The sequence below is a fragment of the Saimiri boliviensis genome, chromosome 11 (genome assembly GCF_048565385.1).
Source record: "Saimiri boliviensis isolate mSaiBol1 chromosome 11, mSaiBol1.pri, whole genome shotgun sequence".
NCBI classification, from domain to species: domain Eukaryota; kingdom Metazoa; phylum Chordata; class Mammalia; order Primates; family Cebidae; genus Saimiri; species Saimiri boliviensis.
Genome location: NC_133459.1, coordinates 26821082 through 26841454, shown reverse-complemented (window position 1 = coordinate 26841454; position 20373 = coordinate 26821082). Strand labels below are relative to the sequence as shown.

At 46.9% G+C, this 20373-nt stretch overlaps 1 protein-coding gene, 2 non-coding genes and 1 pseudogene across 3 annotated transcripts in view; 2 read left to right on the top strand and 2 right to left on the bottom strand.

Annotated features, from left to right (window-relative positions):
- The window catches only part of PTAFR (platelet activating factor receptor), a 45246-nt gene extending 29276 nt beyond the window's left edge, over window positions 1-15970 (top strand). Inside the window, exon 3 of the mRNA XM_003944583.4 lies at window positions 13789-15970. Coding sequence (XP_003944632.1) covers window positions 13833-14861 — 1029 coding nt within the window. The 5' untranslated portion in view covers window positions 13789-13832 and the 3' untranslated portion in view covers window positions 14862-15970. The remainder of the gene's footprint in view (window positions 1-13788) is intronic.
- The window catches only part of LOC120366114 (glyceraldehyde-3-phosphate dehydrogenase pseudogene), a 448321-nt pseudogene that overhangs the window by 79410 nt on the left and 348538 nt on the right, over window positions 1-20373 (bottom strand).
- On the bottom strand, window positions 7267-7330 carry LOC120366202 (U7 small nuclear RNA). Its single transcript, XR_005580941.1, has one exon. It is a non-coding gene; the product is annotated as a U7 small nuclear RNA (small nuclear RNA).
- Window positions 19905-19966, top strand: LOC120366198 (U7 small nuclear RNA). Its single transcript, XR_005580937.1, has one exon. It is a non-coding gene; the product is annotated as a U7 small nuclear RNA (small nuclear RNA).

Genomic DNA, 20373 nt, shown 5'->3' with positions numbered 1-20373 from the left:
ATCTAATAGCTAAGGAATTTAAAAATATAACCACCATATTATTATCCTCTCTAAGGAAATAAATGTTATTTTTAAAATACCGTCTGTGTTTGAGTTTTCCCAAATGTCCTTTTTTAAATTCGCGTGTGTGTGTGTGTGTGTGTGTGTGTGTGAGAGAGAGAGAGAGAGAGAGAGAGAGAGACAGACAGACAGGATCTTGAGGCTCTGTCACCCAGGCTGGAGTGCAGTGGCATAATCACAGCTCACTGCAGCCTCCAACTCCCCTGCTCAAGCAATCCTCCTGCCTCAGTTTTCTTGAGTAGCTGGGATGAGAGGTGTGCACCAACACACCCAGCTAATTTTAAAAAATTATTATAGAGATTAAAAATTTTTATATAGATACATTGCCCAGGCCAGTCTCAAACTCCTGAGCTCAATGAATTGTCCCAACTTGGCCGCCCAAAGTGCTGGGACCTCAGGCATGAGCCACCACAGCTGGCCCAATTGTGTAGAAACTATTTTGTACAGTTGGTTTATTTGAATCAGGATCCAAAAAGGTCCTCACACAGCATTTTGTTGCTCAATCGAACTTCTTTTTTTCTTTTCGAGACGGAGTTTCACTCTTGTTGCCCAGGCTGGAGTGCAGTGGCATGTTCTTGGCTCATTGCAACCTCTGCTTCCCGGGTTCAAGTGATTCTTCTGCCTCAGTCTCCCAAGTAGCTGGGATTATAGGTGCCTGCCACCATGCCCAGCTAATTTTTGTATTTTTAGTAGACACCACACCCAGCTAATTTTTAGTAGAGATGGGGTTTCACCATATTGGTCAGGCTGGTCTCAAACTCCTAACATGAAGTGATCTGCCCGCCTCAGCCTCCCAAAGTGCTGGGATTACAGGCGTGAGCCACTGTGCCCAGCTCAATTGAATTTCTTGAATGAGGATTTGACATTCCCCTTCCTCTCCTATCACTCACTCCTCAGTCCATGCCTGGGCAACTGCTCTCCCTCTGATCACATGATCTGATCACGTGAGATTGATTTCCATGTTGCCACATCCAGTGTTGGCCTTTCTGTCTACATTGCTATTCATCTCCCTGTGGCTTTTCACACTGTTGCCCACGTCTTCCCAAGCTCTTGAAACTTTCTTCCTTTAGGCCTTCAGCATGGAACCCTCCTTGTCTCTGACTGTCCTGTCTCTGTCTCCTTCACAGTTTTCCCCTTCTCTGACAGCTTCCTTGATATTGGGCTCTTCAGGGTTGAACCCTCGTCCTCTTGGGTGTTTCACAGGCACCCCAAATGGGATATGTCCTCAAATGAATTCATCCTCCCCACCCTCATGCTGTTGCCCCTCAGTGTCTTCTCCATGAAGATAGATGCCACCACGGCCTCCATCCTCTGGCCCAGAAACCTGGCAGTTATCTTTGATTCCCTTTTTCTCTCAACCAGTATCCCATCCGTCACCAAGTTCTGTCCGTCTGGCATCCCAAATAACTCCCACAACCATCCATTTCCCTCCATCTGCTCTGCCACGGTGCAGTCCTCTTGAGACCCTCCAGATGACTGCATTTGTCTCTTTGCTGTCTCCCTGACTCTGGTCTGATTCCCTCCAGTTCGTTCTGTGCACAGCGGTCAAAGCCATCTTCCCCAGATCCAGACCCTGTCTTGTCCCTTTCAAGCTCAAGATCCTTCAATAACTCCCATTATCTGCAGAGTGAAGTCCTGACTCAGAATAAAGTCCTGACTCCTTATGTTGAGGGAAAAACCACTGACAGAACCCCTCACACACCGGAGTGCGGAAGGAAGAGGCTTTTATTCAGCTAGCTGTGGAGCATCCATTGACTTGTGTTTTTTTTTAAAAAAAAAAAAAAGCCGAGCCCCACAGCTAGCTGAATAAGTCTCTTCCTTCCTCACTCCGGCATCTGAGGGGTTCTGTTGGCGGCTTTTCCTGCAACATTTCCAAGGAACTACGATTCCAAAAGCTTTCAAGTGTCTGAGATGGACTTGGATTCCCTCAAGGGCTCCCTCGGAACTGAGTACTGTCTTTATCTAACTGGCTGTGCCTCTGGCTTCACTTCGACAACCACTGGGGCCTGGTTCACAGCTAGTCCCAGAGGGTTGTCTTCTGCCCGCTGCTGTCTTGCTTACCTTGGGCTCCTTGGGGGTGGATGATCCTGGTCCGCTTCAGTCCAGCAACCCTTTTGCCAGGTTGAACACAGCTCCTTCTTCCTTTCCTGAGGCCCCGTGTTCCAGACATTCCTGCTTTTTCTTTAACTGAGGGCACTTATCCTTCCAGTGTCCTGTTGCACTTAGACTGACCTCCAGGCCCCATCCTGAGTTGACTGATGCTCATTTTTTAAGCCTTGCCACTTCTCAACTCCTTAGACTTTAAGTTTTAGCCAAACCAAATGTTTCACGTTCCTTTAGAACAAGGCACATCTTTGTCTCTTCTTCCAGGCCTCTTCCCTGCGTCCCCTCTGCCTGTTATTCCTCTCTCCTTGCACTATTAAAGCTAATTCCTTCCGCATAGGCAGGAGGTCTCTCCTCACCCTCAAGTCTGGGCTAGGGGCAGCTTCTCTGAATTCCTATTACACCTGAAATTTCCATCACTATAGCACCGACTGCTTGTCTGTTTCTGAATCTCTTTCTCCTGCGAAATGGCCTGTGAGCCGCTCAAGGGCCAGGGCTGGGTATGTTCTCTGAGGCCTCAGTGCACTGCTCAGATTCTGGAGCTATGAGTGCTTGCCCAGTGAATGCATGAATGAGGACTGAATGAGCGAATCAGGCTAGTCTCTGTGTGTGCCCTGTCTACATGGTGAGAAGGTCTTTTTAAAAAAATTAAAATTAATGCAAAAAAAATTTATGATGAACAAAGTACCAAAATTTTAGATGAAGACAGTATCATAATAGTGCCAGACAGAGTCATTCATATGAGAGCCTGAGCAGGAGGGAAGAATCAGTAATACTCCTTTTGATTTTTAAAAAATATTGCATTAAAGTATTATTTATTGGCCAGGCACAGCTGCTCACACCTGTAATCTTAGCACTTTAGGAGGCTGAGCGGGGCGGATCACTTGAGGTCAGGAGTTTGAGACCAGCCTGGTCAACATGGCGGAACCCTATCTCTACTAAAAATACAAACATTAGCTGGCCATGATGGGCGTGCCTCATCTCTACCAAAAAACACAAAAATTAGCCTAGTGTGGTAGCATGCTCCTGTAATCCCAGCTACTTGGGAGGCTGAGGTGGGAGGTTGGCTTGAGCCCAGGAGGTGGAAGTTGCAGTAAGCCGAGATTACACAACTGCACTCCAGCCTTGGTGACAGAGCAAAAGCCTGTCTCAAAAATAAATAAATAAAGTAAAATATTATTTATCTTGATTACTGAGGTTTGGTGTCTCCTTCACTTTTGCACCAAGTGAAAATGCCTCACATGTTTCATTCTAGTCCTGGCCCTGGCGGAAAGGCTTTCTCAACAGGCCTGGGCAGGCAGGGTGCAGGGCTTAGGATGTCCTGGGTTGGGTCCTCTGGCTGGAGAGTTTTCAGAGAATCCACACCTGAGTAGAGGAAGGCACTTTGTGTTGGGCAAGGGGGTGGGGGTGGCAGAGACGTAGGGACCTGACTTCCCCAAAGACCCAGAGTGAGCACCATGCCCCGCCCAGCTGTGGGCCGGCCCCAGCCACACACAGGCAGGGCTAGGCCAAATATGCCTCCATGCCCTGGGAACAGGACCCCCAAGGCAAGAGGGTATAGCCTGAGAGAGAAACAAGGCCGGTCCTGGATGAACTTGACGTCTTGGGCCCAAAGGAAGGGTGGGGGTGCTGAGGCTGTGGAGTAGCAGTATTCAGATCTTCTGGTCTCAGGGTTCCTTTGTATCCTTTAAGATTATTGCGGGTGCCAAAGAGCCTTTGTTTACATAAGTTGTCTCCAGCAATACTTACTGTACCAACAATGAAAACTTAGACATTCTAAAAATTTTCATTTTTGAAAACACCCCAATAGTAAACTCCTTCCGTGTTAACATAAATAACACATTTTTGTGAAAAACAACTAGATTTTCTAAAACATAAACAATTTAGGGAAAAAAGTGGCATCGATTTACATTTTTTATACATCTCTTTAATGCTGGCTAAATAGAGGGCAGTTGGATCCTCATGTCTGCTTCTGCACTTCTGCTGCTGTGGCATGTATTTTTGGTTGAAAATATGCCTTCACACAGATAGGTACTTATAAAAGGAGGGATCTTTTAATGCCTTTTTCAGATAATTGGTAATACTCTTTTTTTTTTTTTTTTTAAGTTTTACTCTTGTTGCCCAGGCTGGAGTGCAATGGCATGATCTTGGCTCACTTCAGCCTCCGCCTACTGGGTTCAAGTGATTCTCTTGCCTCAGCCTCCCAAGTACCTGGGATTATAGGCACCTGCCACAAGGCCTGGCTAATTTTTTGTGTTTTTAGTAGAGGTGGGGTTTTCCACCATGCTGGACAGGCTGGTCTTGAACTCCTGACCTCAGGTGATCCATCCGTCTCAGCCTCCCAAAGTGCTGGGATTACAGGCATGAGCCACCACGCCCAGCCAATACTCTTCTTTGATACGATACCAAAGTCCCACAAATAGTAGTTTCTTAAAGGTTTGTTGTAATGTAAAAACTAAATTAGATCAATGGACTTTTTCGTTTTGAGACAGGGTCTTGCTGTGTTGCCGAGGTTGGAGTGCAGTGGCACGATCACAACTCACTGCAGCCTCAACTTTTCAGCTCAAATTATCCTCCCACCTCAGCCTCCCGAGTAGTTAGGACCACAGGCATGCACCACCATGCTCAGCTAATTTTTGTATTTTTGGTAGAGATGGAGTTTCACCATGTTGCCCAGGCTGGTCTCAAACTATGGGGCTCAACTAATCTGCTACCTTGGGCTCCCAAAGTACTGGGATTGCAGGTGTGAGCCACCGTGCCCAGTCTCAATACACTTTTTGTAACCTCTTAATACTACATTGAATTGGTCTGTCCTGCCACTTGAGTGGATCTTTCACTTACGTATAATTTTGGGACATTGCCGGGCGCGGTGGCTCAAGCCTGTAATCCCAGCACTTTGGGAGGCCGAGGCGGGTGGATCACGAGGTCAAGAGATCGAGACCATCCCGGTCAACATAGTGAAACCCCGTCTCTACTAAAAATACAAAAAATTAGCTGGGCATGGTGGCACGTGCCTGTAATCCCAGCTACTCAGGAGGCTGAGGCAGGAGAATTGCCTGAACCCAGGAGGCGGAGGTTGCGATGAGCCGAGATCGCGCCATTGCACTCCAGCCTGGGTAACAAGAGCAAAACTCTGTCTCAAAAAAAAAAAAAAAAAAAAAAAATTTGGGATATCATGCTTTGCTCATTTGAAAACATTGGTTCACTGAGTTATACAGGTCTTCTAAATGTCAACCTTTTATTACACAATATCAAAAAATTGCATCCATTAATCTCTCCACCAATTTCTTTTTCTTTCTTTTTTTTTTTTTGAGACAGAGTCTCGCACTGTCAACTGGGCTGCAGTGGAGTGGCATGATCTTGGCTCAGTTCTCCTGCCTCAGCCTCCTGAGTAGCTGGGATTACAGGCACCCGCCACCATGCCCGACTAATTTTTTGTATTTTTAGCAGAGACAGGGTTTCACCATGTTGTCCAGGTTGGTCTTGAACTCCTGACCTTGTGATCCGCCTGCCTTGGCATCCCAAAGTGCTAGGATTACAGGCATAAGCCACTGCACCCAGCCAATCTCTCTACCAATTTCTTCAGATGCTAAGTATTAGAAAGCTGTCACGCTCATACTGGCAAATACAATTTTTCCAAACATTTCTAAGAAAGCTCTTCTCTCTTTCTCTCTCTCTCTCTCTCTCTATCTCTCTGAGACAAGGTCTCTTTTGCCTAGACTGGAGTGCAGTGGTGAAATTATGGCTCTCTGCAGCCTCGAGCTTCTGGGCTCAATCCTTGGCCTCCTGAGTAGCTCGGACTACAGGAATGCATCACCATACCTGGCTAATTTAAATTTTTTCTTTTGTAGAGACAGGATTTTGCCATGTTGACCAGGCTGGTCTCAAACTCCTGGGCTCCAGCAATCTGCTTGCCTTGGGCTCCCAGAGTGTTGAGATTACAGGCGTGAGCCACTGGCTGAAAGCTCAAATTTTATCATTGGCAACAAATTTCATCATTTGTTTCCCTTGAAGCAACAGGCTCTCTTCATTCCTATTTAAGGAAATGTCTGCCAGATACCCAAGTCTGATAAACCATCACAGTTTCTCAGTCAGTCTTTTGGTTGTTGTTGTTGTTTTGAGACAGAGCCTTGCTCTGTCACCCAGGCTGGAGTGTGGTGGCAGGATCTTGGCTCACGGCAACCTCCACCTCCCAGGTTCAAGCTATTCTCCTGCCTTAGTCTCCTGAGTAGCTGGGATTACAGACATGCACCACCATGCCCAACTAATTTTTGTATTTTTAGTAGAGACGGGGTTTTACCATGTTGGCCACACTGGTCTTGAACTCCTGGACTCAAGTGATCCTCCCACCTTGGCCTCCCACAGTGCTGGGATTACAGGTGTGAGCCACTGTACCCGACTAATCATGATCCAGAAAACAAGTTTAGCTCACAACTCTAACAATCTCAGAGGTGCTTTTCCTAAAGACCACTTCAGGTCTGCAGCAGAAGTGTTTCGTGAGTATTTCCTGTTTACACTCATAATATTATAAAGACATGTATTCAAGATTTAATAAAATGCATCATTTCCTTGATTTATTGAAGACTTTTTTTTTCCTTTATTCTCTCTTTTTTTTTTTTTCTTATAGAGACTGGTTTTCTCCATGTTGGTCAGGCTGGTCTCATACTCCCCATCTCAGGTAATCCACCTGCCTCAGCCTCCCAAAGTACTGGGATTACATGTGAAAGCAACCATGCCTGGCCTACTGAGGACATTTTAAAGTGAAGTTGACCATTTTCCCCCAACGCTCGGTCTGGGTTGCGAAGGATAAAATGACTCCTGGTACAGTTCGATGTTGCTGCCTTGATTTGTGCTAAGGAGCCAGTGCTTTTAGTCAGCTTTGCTTTTGTACCACTGGTGCAAATGTCGATACAGTAGGAAAGGAAAAGAATATCTTGGTATTATTATGAAAATAGTTTTGGCCTCATAGACTCCCAAGTCTCCAATTCCATAGGCTACCGTTTGAGAACTATTGCCCTGGAGCTTTGGAATCAGATGTCAGTACTAACTCTGGGATGGAAAGGGTCCCAGCACAGTGGAACCTAGTAATTTTTTTGTTGGGGGGATGGCATTTTGCAGTAAAAACCAGAAAACCTACTAGACAAATTCTAAAAGAGCTACAACATAGCTGAGCGTGGTGGCTCATGCCTGCTCCCAGCTACTCAGGAGGCTGAGGTAGGAGGATCTCTTGAGCCTGGGAGATTGAGGTTGCAGTGAGCCACTGCACTCCAGCCAGGATGACAGAGTGAGACCCTGTCTCAAAAAAAAAAAAAAAAAAAAAAAAAAAGAATAACAATGATTTATTGGCAATAATAAAATCTGTATTTAAGGCAGATAAAGTACCACCACACTCAATGGAGCAAAGCACAAAAATTTTCTCAGTAAACAAAATTCCAATTAGAGCCAATTGCTTCTTTAAGCATAGCTGTAAGTTTTAAGTATCTTTAGGCTTCTTCAAGTGTTTCCATTGCTGTGGCTCCGGAAGGGACTGGCGTAATTAACAAGGCTGTCATCCATTCTTTCATCTTAGCCCTGGAAACACACAGTATTGAAGAGGTAGAGAAGGTCCTGGCTCTCTTGGTGTTCACAGTCAAGTGAGGAAACGTTCAATAATCACACAAATGTCAATGTGATTACAACTGTGCTAGGATTTATGAAGTACAGGGAGTTTGGAGGGGTAGGAGATGTTGACTTGGTCCCAAGTCCAGCGAAGAGGAGTAGTGAAATTCAGCTGAAGTCCAAAGCATGAGTTGCACTTGGTAGGGTGAAAGTGGGGAGTAGAGCCGGGCGCAGTGGCTCACGCCTGTTATCCCAGCACTTTGGAGGGCCAAGGTGGGCGGATCACAAGGTCAGGAGCTCGAGACCAGCCTGACTAACATGATGAAACCCCGTCTCTACTAAAAATACAAAAATTATCTGGGCGTGGTGGCCAGTGCCTGTAATCCCAGCTATTCGGGAGGCTGAGGCAGGAGAGTCACTTGAAGCTGAGAGGTGGAGGTTGCAGTGAGCCGAGATTGTGCCATTGCACTCCAGTCTGAAAAAAAAAAAAAAAGAAGAGCATTCAAAGCAGCAAGATGAGTGGGTATTGTGGAGGCTCCTAGGCAGGAAGCGTCTGGACAGGTTTGAAGGTGCATCTGGGAAGTCCGTCCTGGCCAGTACCTGATGCTAACGTTGCATGAGTGAGGGTAGAGTGGCAGCTGGAGGTCAGGGCCAGGGCCTTCTGGTAAGCTTATTTCCATTCCTGGAAACCACCAAGCTCTTCCCTCAGTTGTGGACCCATGCAGAACCCTCTGCCTGGAAAGTTCTTCTCTTGTTCCTCCTTCAGCCTCAACAGAAATGTTACCTCCTTTCTAAGCAGTTCTCCTTTTGGTCTCCGTATCAGCACCCCTTTTTATTTGTATAACAATGGTGTTTGTTTAAATTGCTTTGTCTGTCTCTCCCAAGAGATGTAAGTTCTCTGAGGGCAGAGCCCTTTTGCTGGGTGTTCGCCCTATAGCTCCTGTGCTTAGCTGTGTGCCTTACATGCAGTTGGTGCTCAGAAATATTTGTTGGACGGATATGTGAAAAAATAGAGCTGCATCTGACACCCTGGCACCATTCTTTAATTGCTGTGTGATCTTGCACAAGTCACATAACCACCCTGTACTCAGTTTCCTGTTCTGTAATATTTTACTTCCTACTGCAAAGTGTTTGCGTGAGACTCAAATGAGGCAGTACACGTGGAAGCACCTAGCAGGGTACCTGGCTCTAAAGAAGGTGCTCCAAGTGTTGAAGTGTTGTCTTCCTTGTGTTTCACTCCCTTTTTTTTTTTTTTTTTTCTGAGACAAGATCTCATTCCATCACCCAGGCCGGAATGCCAGTGGCACAATCTCGGCTCACTGCAACCTCCACCTCCTGGGCTCAAGCGTTCCTCCAGCTTCAACCTCCAAAGTAGCTAGGACTACAGGCAAGCATCACCACGCCTGGCTAATTTTTTTTTTTTTTTGGTAGAGATAGGGTTTCGCCATGTTTCCCAGGCTGGTCTCAAACTCCCAGGCTCAAGCATTCATCTGCCTTAGCCTCCCAAAATGCTGGGGTTACAGGCATGAGCCACTGTTCTTGGCCTACTGTGCTCTTTTTACTACACTGTTAGCTATGATGAGCTGGACCTCACTTAGCCCCAGCTGAGTTCTTGCTTCCCATCCTCCTCCCTGCCTGCGGCTTCCCTGAGTCATGCACTGCAACGTAAACAGCAGGGGAACTCCTGGAATCTTACCATGACAGCAGTAGTGGGAGGAACAAGAGGGGAGGGAGCAACTGTTTTGTTTAGTTTGAGATGACGTCTCACTATGTTGTCTAGGCTGGCCTCAAACTCCAAGGGTCAAGCGATCCTTCTGCCTCAGTCCCCTGAGTAGCTGAGACTACAGGCATGCGCCACCATGCCTGGCTAATTGTTTTATTTATTTATTTATTTATTTTGGTAGAGACAGGGGTCTCACTGCGTTGCCCAGTCTTGAACTCCTGGGCTCACTCAGTACTCCCGCCTCAGTCTCCCAAATGCTGGGATTACAGGCATGAGCCACTGTGCATGTCCTTACATTGTATTTTCAAAATTGTAAATTATTAAGATAAGAAGTACCCTTTAAAGATTCAAACAAACACATAAAAGTATAAAGTAAATAAACTTCCCACTAAGCCACCTCACCTTCTCAGAGGCTACTTACCATTGTCAACTGTTTGAGGGCTATCCTTCTAGATCAGGCATCCCCAGACTTTTTACACAAGGGGCCAGTTCACTGTCCCTCAGACCGTTGGAGGGCCGCCACATACTGTGCTCCTCTCACTGACCACCAATGAAAGAGGTGCCCCTTCCTGAAGTGTGGCAGGGGGCTGGATAAATGGCCTCAGGGGGCCGTAGTTTGGGGACGCCTGTTCTAGATCTTCTATTCAAACACACATAATTGGCTCATACCAAATATTTTTTGCAACTTTTCTGTTTTGCTTTGTTTTTATTTTTATTTATTATTTATTTCTTTTTTTCACACAGAGTCTTGCTCTTGTTGCCCAGGCTGGGGTATATCGTGGCTTGATCTTGGCTCACTGCAACCTCTTCTTCTGGGTTCAAGTGATTCTCCTGCCTCAGCCTCCCGAGTAGCTGGGATTACAGGCACCCACCACCATGCCTGGATAATTTTTGTAATTTTACTAGACACAGGGCTTCATGATGTTGGGCAGGCTGATCTCAAACTCCTGACCTCAGGAGATCCACCTGCCTCAGCCTCCCAAAGTGGTGGGATTACAGGTATGAGCCACCATGCCTGGCCAGTTTTGTTTTGTTTTTAATTAACACTGTATTCCAAGGACATCTTTCCAAATCAGTACAGCCATATCTAATAAATCCTTTTAAATGATGGCTACTATTTTATTCTCTGGGTGACCCTAATATTATAATTCTATATTTTCCAGACCTTTGATGAGCACATAAATTATTTTAAAATGTAGGGCATTTTACCATAAAAATTTTTATTTCAAATCTCATCGGTAGAAAAATATCCAAATTTTGGCCCTGTGTTGTGGCTCCTGCCTGTAATCCCAGCACTTTGGGAGGCCGAGATGGGTGGATCATGAGGTCAAGATTTCAAGACCATCCTGGCCAACATGGTGAAACCCTGTCTCTACTAAAAATACAAAAATTAGCTGGGCGTGGTGGCGAGCCCCTGTAGTCCCAGCTATTCTGGAGGCTGAGGCAGGGAATCACTTGAACCCAGAAGGTGGAGGTTGCAGTGAGAGGAGTTCGCCCCACTGGACTCCAGCCTGGCAGCAGGGTGAGACTCTGTCTCAAAAAAAAAAAAAGAAAAGGAAAAGAAAAACATTAAAATTTCAAATTTCGTATAATAAGAATGTATATATACTTATCACTAGAAACAGATGATCTAAAATTCTAAGTCAAAAGAAGACAAATTTATATTTTAGCTAATTTTTACTTATTTATTATCTTTTTTTTTTTTTTTTTTTGAGACAATCTTGCCCAGGCTGGAGCGCAATGTCAGGATCTTAGCTCACTGCAACCTCTGACTCCCGGGTTCAAGCAATTCTCCTGCTTCAGCCTCCTGAGTAGCTGGGACTACAGGCACGCACCACTACACCCAGCTAATTTTTGTATTTTTAGTAGAGACAGGGTTTCACCATGTTGGCCAGGCTGGTCTTGAACTCCTGACCTCAGGTGATCCACCTGCCTCGGCATCCCAAAGTGCTGGGATTACAGGTGAGAGCTACCACACCTGATGATGCAGTATTTTTTTTTCCTGCATAAAATAATGATGTGTTTTAACAATGAACAGCAACTGAAATTCCACAAAATCAATAGCAGTTCTGTTTATCTTCTTTTTTTTTTTTCTGAGACAGCAGTCTCACTCTTGTTACCCAGGCTGGAGTGCAATGGTGCAATCTTGGCTCACTGTAACCGACGCCTTCCAGGTTCAAGCAATTCTCCTGCTTCAGCCTCTCAAGTAGCTGGGATTACAGGCACGTGCCACCATACCCAGATAATTTTTGTATTTTTAGTAGAGACGGGGTTTTGTCATGTGGGCGAGGCTGGTCTCAAACTCCTCACCTTGTGATTCGTCTGCCTCGGCCTCCCAAAGTGTTGGGATTACAGGTGTGAGCCACCGTGCCAGGCCTCTTCTTTTATTCCATTTTAAAATATAACTTTTCTGGCTGAGCAAAGATTGTCTGAGATCAGGAGTTTGAGACCATCCTGGCCAACATGGTGAAACCCCCATCTCTACTAAAATACAAAAAATCAGCCGGGTATGGTTTCGTACACCACACCTGTAGTACCAGCTACTCAGGAGGCTAAGGCACCAGAATTGCTTGAACCCGGGAAGTGGAGGTTGCAGTGAGCTGAGATCATGCCATTGCACTCCAGCCTGAGTGACAAAGTGAAACTCTGTCTCAAAAGAAAGAAAAAAAGGAAGGAAGGAAGGAAAGAGAGAAAGAAAGAGAGAGAGAGAGAGAGAGGCCAGTTGCGGTGGTTCACACCTGTAATCCCAGTACTTTGGGAGGCTGAGGCGGGTGGATCATGATGGCAGGGGTTCAAGACCAGCCTGGCCAAGATGGTGAAACCCCCGTCTCTACTAAAAATACAAAAAATAGCCGGGTGTGGTGGCGGGTGCCTGTAATCCCAGCTACTTGGGAGGCTGAGGCAGAGAATTGCTTGAACCCAGGAGGCAGATGTTGCAGTAAGCCTAGATCTTGCCACTGCACTCCAGCCTGGACGACAGAGTGAGACTCTGTCCCAAAAATACAAAACAAAACAAAACAAACCCAAAACAAGAGAAAGAAAGAGTGAAAGACCACTGCCAATTAATTGGAAAATGCCATCAATTTTAGAATTTTAAAGATGTTTAAAGTGGGAGTGTCTCAATCCATTAGCGTTGACACTGAGTAATTTACAAAGCGCAAGAAATGTATTTCTGGCTGGGAGTGGTGGCTCACACCTGTAATCCCAGCACTTTGGGAGGCTGAGGTGGGAGAAATGTTTGAGGCCAGGAGTTCCAGACTACCAACATAGTAAAACTCCTTCCCTACAAAAAATACAACAGTTAGCTGGGTGTAGTGTTACACACATACCTATAGTCCCAGCTTCTCAGGAGCCTGAGGTGGGAAGATAATTGCGTGCAGGAGGTTGAGGCTGTAGTGAGCCATGATCACACCACTGCATTCTAGCGTGAGCGACAGAGAAAGATTGTCTATAAAAAGCAAAAAAAAAAAAAAAAAAAAGAAGCGAAAAAAGAAAAAGAAATTTATTTCTCACAGTTCTGGAGGATGTTCAAGATCAAGGCACCAGCAGGTTTAGTGTCTGATGCCTGGTTATCTGTTTCCAAAGTCACACCTTGAAAGCTGTGACCTCACATGGCAAAAGAGATGGAAAGACAAAAAGGGCAAGATTAAGTGCTTTCTTCAGCCTTGAGCCCTTTTTAAAGAATTATTAATTTTTTTGTGTGTGTGTGAGACAGGGTCTCACTTGTCACCCAGGCAGGAGTGCAGTGGCCCGATCATGGCCTACTTCAACCTGGCCTCCCTGGGCAGCCTGGCATCCTTTTCTAAACATGCTAATTCCATTCTACCCTCTGACTTAATCACATTCCACAGGACACACCTCTGCACTGGGATTAAGATTCAACAGAGGCCAGGCACAGTGGCTCATGCCTATAACCCCAGCACTTTGGAAGGCTAAGGCAGGTGGATCACAAGGTCAGGAGTTCAAGACCAGGCTGACCAACATGGTGAAACCCCATCTCTACTCAAAATGTAAAAATTACAGGCTAGAATTAGCTTGCCTGTAATCCCAGCTATTCGGGAGGCTGAGGCAAGAGAATCACTTGAACCTAGAAGGCAGAGGTTGCAGTGAGCTGAGATCAGGCCACTCCAGCCTGGGCAACAGAGTAAGACTCTGTCTCCAAAAAAAAAAAAAAAAAAAAGGTTCAGCATAAACTTTGGAGGGGACATCATCATCTTAACCACGGCAAGGAGTCTTGGAATTCATGAAATAGAACAGTCCTTTCTTGTTCCTTTATTAACCAGAATTTTTGTGTGGTCTTCCAGGCACTGCCAGGGCCAAGACCAGTTGATCATTCCAGCCCACAGCAATGGAGCCACATGACTTCTCCCACGTGGACTCTGAGTTCCGATACACTCTCTTCCCGATTGTTTACAGCATCATCTTTGTGCTTGGGGTCATTGCTAATGGCTACGTGCTGTGGGTCTTTGCCCGCCTGTACCCTTCTAAGAAACTCAATGAGATAAAGATTTTCATGGTGAACCTCACCATGGCGGACATGCTCTTCTTGATCACCCTGCCACTGTGGATTGTCTACTACCAAAACCGGGGCAACTGGATTCTCCCCAAATTCCTGTGCAACCTGGCTGGCTGCTTCTTCTTCATCAACACCTACTGCTCTGTGGCCTTCCTGGGCGTCATCACTTATAACCGCTTCCAGGCAGTGACTCAGCCCATCAAGACTGCTCAGACCAACACGCGCAAACGTGGTATCTCTTTGTCCCTGGCTATCTGGGTGGCCATTGTGGGCGCTGCATCCTACTTCCTCATCATGGACTCCACCAACACAGTGTCCAACAGTGCTGGCTCCGGCAACATCACCCGCTGCTTCGAGCATTACGAGAAGGGCAGCATGCCCGTCCTCATCATCCACATCTTCATCGTGTTCAGCTTCTTCCTGGTCTTCCTCATTATCTTCTTCTGCAACCTGGTCATCATTCGTACCTTGCTCATGCAGCCGGTGCAGCAGCAGTGCAACGCTGAAGTCAAGCGCCGGGCGCTGTGGATGGTGTGCACGGTCTTGGCGGTGTTCATCATCTGCTTCGTGCCCCACCACGTGGTGCAGTTGCCCTGGACCCTGGCTGAACTGGGCTTCCAGAACAGCAACTTCCACCAGGCCATTAACGACGCACATCAGGTCACCCTCTGCCTCCTTAGCACCAACTGTGTCTTAGACCCTGTAATCTACTGTTTCCTCACCAAGAAGTTCCGCAAGCATCTCTCCGAAAAGTTCTACAGCATGCGCAGCAGCCGGAAATGCTCCCGGGCCACCACGGATACGGTCACTGAAGTGGTTGTGCCACTCAACCAGGTCCCTGGCACTTCCCTCAAAAATTAGTCCCTGCTTGTTGGGGCCAGGCCTGAAGTCTTCCCCACCATGGACATCATGAACTGAGCTGGGGAAGAAGGGCTATCTGCTGTGGTCTGGGTACCACCTCTGTGGGCCCTGGTGGGCCATTAGGTTTGGAGGCTAATTCACCTGGGCAAGGATGATGGCAGAGCCAGACTGTCAGAAAATCCAGAACTCAAATGAGCCCCTTCATCTGCCTGTGGGCGCATACGGTAGTAACTGTGGCTGATTACCTCATCCTGAGTCCCTTAATCTTAACCTGCCAGGGCCAGGTGCAGAGGTGCAGACACTGGGGGAAGACTTTGAGCCACCTAGCGCTCCCCGATGGGGCATCAGTCTAAAGCTCTGGGCGAGCACTCTCAAGGGACAGAGGCAGAAATGGGAGTTGGGAAAGGGACAGTGTCCTCTCTGTGTGGCACTATCTTGGGGCAGACTTTTGAGCTAGGATGATGCCGTCCTCTCTCCACCCTCAGGCACAAGGTCTTTGTGACCTTTCTCAGGGGAAGTGCCTTGATGGAACCTTCTCTGACTCACCTGGCAACCTGTCCCGAATGGTGACCAGAGAAGATAAAACATGAACAGACCAAAAGCTAGGAAAGGAGCTTGCTTCCCAAGGCAGACGTGTCTCTCCGCAAAGGCCTCGCCTCTGGCCTGGTCAGCTCTGGGGGAGTAGGAGAGAGATGCCCACCTCCTCCATCTTTCCATCTCAACAACAGTCCCTAATTAAGTACCTTCTGTGGGGCAGCCACCTACTGAGGATGTGCAAAGGCCACTTGAGAGCAAAACTGGAGCTGGGCGAAGTGGTTCATGCCTGTAATTCCAGCACTTTGGGAGGCTGAGGCAGGCAGATCACCTGAGGTTAGCAGTTTGAGACCAGCCTGGCCAATATGGTAAAACCCTGTCTCTACTAAAAATACATAAAAATTAGCTGGGCATGGTGTTGCATGCCTGTAGTTCCAGCTACTCGGGCAGCTGAGGCAGGAGAATCGCTTGAACCCAGGAGGCGAAGGTTGCAGTGAGCTGAGATCTCACCATTGCACTCCAGCTAGGATGACAGAGTGAGACTCTGTCTCAAAAAAAAAAAAAAAAGAAAGAAAGAAAGAAGCAAAATTGGGGCTGTCCAGGCCAGGACACCTCGATGTCCAGGGGTTTCCATGCGAACAGGCTCGTGGGCTGGGAAGTGCATGAGGCCCCTGGGTGGAAGAGTGTGTCCGTTCCTCTCCCCTTCCTTGCCCTCTGGGAGGCTCCTCCTAACACAGCTTCCAGGAGGTGGGAGGAGCAGTTACTGTCAGCAGATGTCAGCCAGCTGTCAGTTTCTCTTGAGGATCTCTAGATGTCTGCTTGTGATTTTTGGCAAGTATATGCAAATGAGCCTCCTCTCCTGCCCTGAGACAAGTACCTGCAGCGTCAGTCTGGCAGCCTCGGACCCAAGGGGCTCAGAGGAAATGTCTCTGGTTTGCAGAGCGCTGTGCTCGTTCAGAGATCTTCCTTCCGGTCGATGTCCCTGTGAAGCTGGGATACTCGCTTCCTGTGTATCTGGCAAGCGCCAATTGTGGATTTTGAGAAATGTCTCCCGGTGGGCCGGTAACCTGCTGCAATCTGGGACCGTAGCTGTGGGCTGGACTTGGCTGATGATGTGACCGGGTGGCTAGTGCAGCACACTTGAGCTTCAATGTCACACAGGCCTGGCTCAAGTCTTGGTTGTGTCATTTCCTGCTGAGAGACCAGGCGCTGAATTTCCTACCTCTTAGGGTCATTATCTATGAGGTTAAAGCTACCTCATGGGATTGTTATGAGCGGCCAATGTTGAGGCAGACACCTCGTGGTCAGGGTGACTGCTCATCTTAGACCCTCCCCCTTTCCTGAGAATTTCGGCCCCTTGATCCTCTGATGAGAGCAGAACGGATGTAAGGTGGGCATCTAGAGCAGGAATGCTGTTCAGGCTTTGCAGGTTCCTTACCTGAAAACATAGAAACTCTGGAACTGTGACTGTGTGTGTGTGTGTGTGTGTTTGTGTGTGTTGGGGGGTTGGCCACCTGCATGAATGTAGTAGAGAAAATGGCTCTGCTCAGAGAAAAGATACGCATAGCAAGGAGAGACCAGGGGAATCACAGGCGCCTAGAGAGCAACGGGGTACCTACCATCTCCAGGGACCTGCTGGCCTCCTTCCACCCTCCAGGGACCCAGCACTGTTTCCTTTGGGCCCTGTGAGAGTCCCTTGTCAGGATATATTCTCTTACTTTGCTGAAGCTGATTTGATTGGGTGTCTATGACTCACAGCCAAAAGAACTCTGAACAAGCACAATGCTTCTGTGCTCACCCCAGTGTCTCCTGAATTTCAGTCATTTGTGTACCCTTCTTGAAATTTTTGCAATATCCGTGTACCAACTGTATGTTTACTTAATAAATACCTTTTCTTTAAGTCATTTTTAAAAGCTTACATTTATTGGAAAGAAAACATTATAACATAATTGTAAATGAAAACTAATACTACCTGTCCCAAATTGAAGGTAGACGAAAACATAAAATCGTAACTATAAAAATGTTTCTCGGCTGAGTGTGGTGGTGCCTGGCTGTAATCCCAGAATTTTGGGAGGCTGAGTGGGGCAGATTGCTTGAGCCCAGGAGTTTGAGAACAGCCTGACAGACATAGCAAAATACTGTCTCCACCAAAAATTTATGGGTGTGGTGGTTTACGCCTGTAATCCCAGCACTTTGGGAAGCCAAGGAGGGTGGATTACTTGAGGTCAGGAGTTCAAGACCAGTCTGGTCAACATGGTGAAACCCTGTATCTACTAAACACCCAAACATCAGCCGGGTATGGTGGTGGGTGCCTGTAATCCCAGCTACTTGGGAGACTGAGACTGGAGAATCACTTGAACCCACGGGTCAGAGGTTGTAGTGAGCCAAGATTGTGCCAATGCCCTCCAGCCTGGGCATCAAAGCAAGACTCTGCCAAAAAAAGAAAAAAAAATTTAAAGTAGCCAGCCATGGTGATGTGTATGTGTAGTTCCAGCTACTCGGGAGGCTGAAGTGGGAGGATTGCTTGAGCCAGGAGGTCAAGGTTGCAGTGAGTTGTGATTGTCATGCCACACGGCATTCTGACCTGGGTGACAGAACAAGACCCTATCTCAAAGAAAAAAAAGTTTTTCTGTGTTCTGTCTAAAGTCACTCGACATGTCTTAGCGACTTGTGTAGCACTTCAGGAAACTCTACTGTGATGTGTGTAAGGTGCACAGGGTCTCAATAAAGAATAACTCTAGGCCCATGCCTATAATCCCAGCACTTTGAGAGGCCAGGGCTGGAGGATTGCTTGAGCTCAGGAGTTTGAAACCAGCCTGGGCAACATAGCGAGACCCTGTCTCTAATTGGAAAAAAAAAAAAAAGAGAGAGAAACTGACAGTTCTGAGACAGTGACTTGTGATTACCTCCTTACTTCTCCCAGAATGTTGCCTCAACACATAGACCATGTTCCCATAAGGATTAGGGGGTGGGAGGAGGACCGTAGGTTGTAGCTCATGCCACAACCTGTCGCTCTCCTCACCACCCCAATACAGCCACCTTTACTCCTCCTGTATCCTCTGTCTCTTCTCTTTTTTTCGAAACTTTTTTCTGAAGCCGGGGTCTTGCTATATTGCCCAGGCTGGCATGGAATGTCTATTCACAGACACGACTATTGCATACTACAGGATCAAACTCCTGGCCTCAAGCGATCCTCCTACCTCAGCCTACCAAGTAGCTGGGACTGCAGGAATGGGTCACTGTACCCAGCCCTTCTCTTCTTTTTGACATATCCCAGAATACTCCAATAAGCAGCCTTCTGAATTCCTCCAGACAGCATTTTGGGAGTGGGAGAGTCCAACGTTTTTATACCTTAATTACTGTGACCATTGAAGTTAACCCATTTCAATGCCTGTTTTTCCCATCTTGGGGGGCAGGAACTGAATCTTAATAGTCTGTTTCCAGTTTCTCACACGGCCGGGAATTGAGATCTGTCTGTCTCTAAAGTGTACAGCTTCCTCAGGGCTTAGCATAAACAGACATGTTGACATATACGTGCAAATATTTTGAAAGGGTTTGAGGAGCCCCTGTAAAGACAGATGGAAAAGAAATGTCATACACGTTTTTCCAAAGTTCTAGGTCCATATTTTAAAGGAAGAGGTAGAGAGTTTTCAGAGAATCAGAACATCGTGGAGCTGGAAGGGTACAACCCCTTCATCTTACTAAGGAGATCATGGGGCTCAGAGGGGCTAAGCGATTGCGGAGGTCACATGGTGTGGAGCTGCGGCGGATGCAGGGCTGGCTGCTCACCTGCATCTCTCCATTCTTGCAACGGTGACAGGGATTATGGGAAGAGTTGAGTTGTAATTCTTTTGATGAAACATCACTGATTAGAATTTCCAAGGCATCCTGTGTATCAGGAAAGCCTCATCTTGCATTTGCCCCAATCTCAGCTTTCGCCCCAGGGAACCACCAGTGATCTCAGTTGGTGAGTGCTGGCTGTGTAAGACCTGGCCTCGCTGAGATGAGTCGTAGACCCCAGAGTGGTAAGTGGAAGTCACACTTGACTAGACCTGGGTGTGTTAACGCCTGTTTTTACTCATGTGTTATATCTGTGCTCAAGACCTAAGGCTGCAAAGAGATATAATAAGACCTTCCTGTAAAGCACCTGGTTTTTGTGCAGACTTGATATTGCTGTAGAAAGAATCCTATTCCTTTTGACCTTCTGCCAGCAAGCCATCCTCCCACATACACATTCATCTATCCACCTATCCATCCCTCCATCCCACCATCCCTCTATCCATCCATCTATCTCTCTAATCATTCATCCCTCCCTCCATCCATCCCTCTAACCATCCGTCCATCCATCCACCATCCATCCATCCATTACTTCATCCCTTTAGGTAAACGACAAACACCTATGGACTGCCTATTTTGATTCAGTAACACAAATTTGATCTGTTATCTCACTGAAACCTCATACTCTCCCTGAAACATGGGTGATTTTATCCCCACAGAAATGAATAAGACAAGTGTTACAGTTCTTTTAGAATTTGTCTAGCAGGCTTTCCAGTTTTTGCCAGAAAGCCCCTTAAAAAAGAAGGAATAAAAAAGAAATAAATAACATAAATAAGGACCTGAGCTGACTGAATAAGATGTAGCGGTTGTCTCCCAGGTACTTGGTTCAGAAGGAAGAGGGCCCCAACTATTTGCTTGCCACTTTCACCTATCTTATCTCATCAAGTCCTCACAACCATTCCACAGAACAGAACATTTCATGCCCATTTTACAGATGAGGAAATTAAGGCTCAGAAGGAAGGGTTCAGAGATTTTAAAAAGAGCTACTACATGGCATAATAACATTCAAAGCCAGATCTGCTTTAGTAAGCATGGGTCTCTTTCCTTTAGTAAGCATAGGGTCCTCCACCCTACCATGTGACTGTACCCTCGCCCAAGCCCCTCTCTCAAGGCACAGTCTGATAAGCGCTGGGACAGGGCT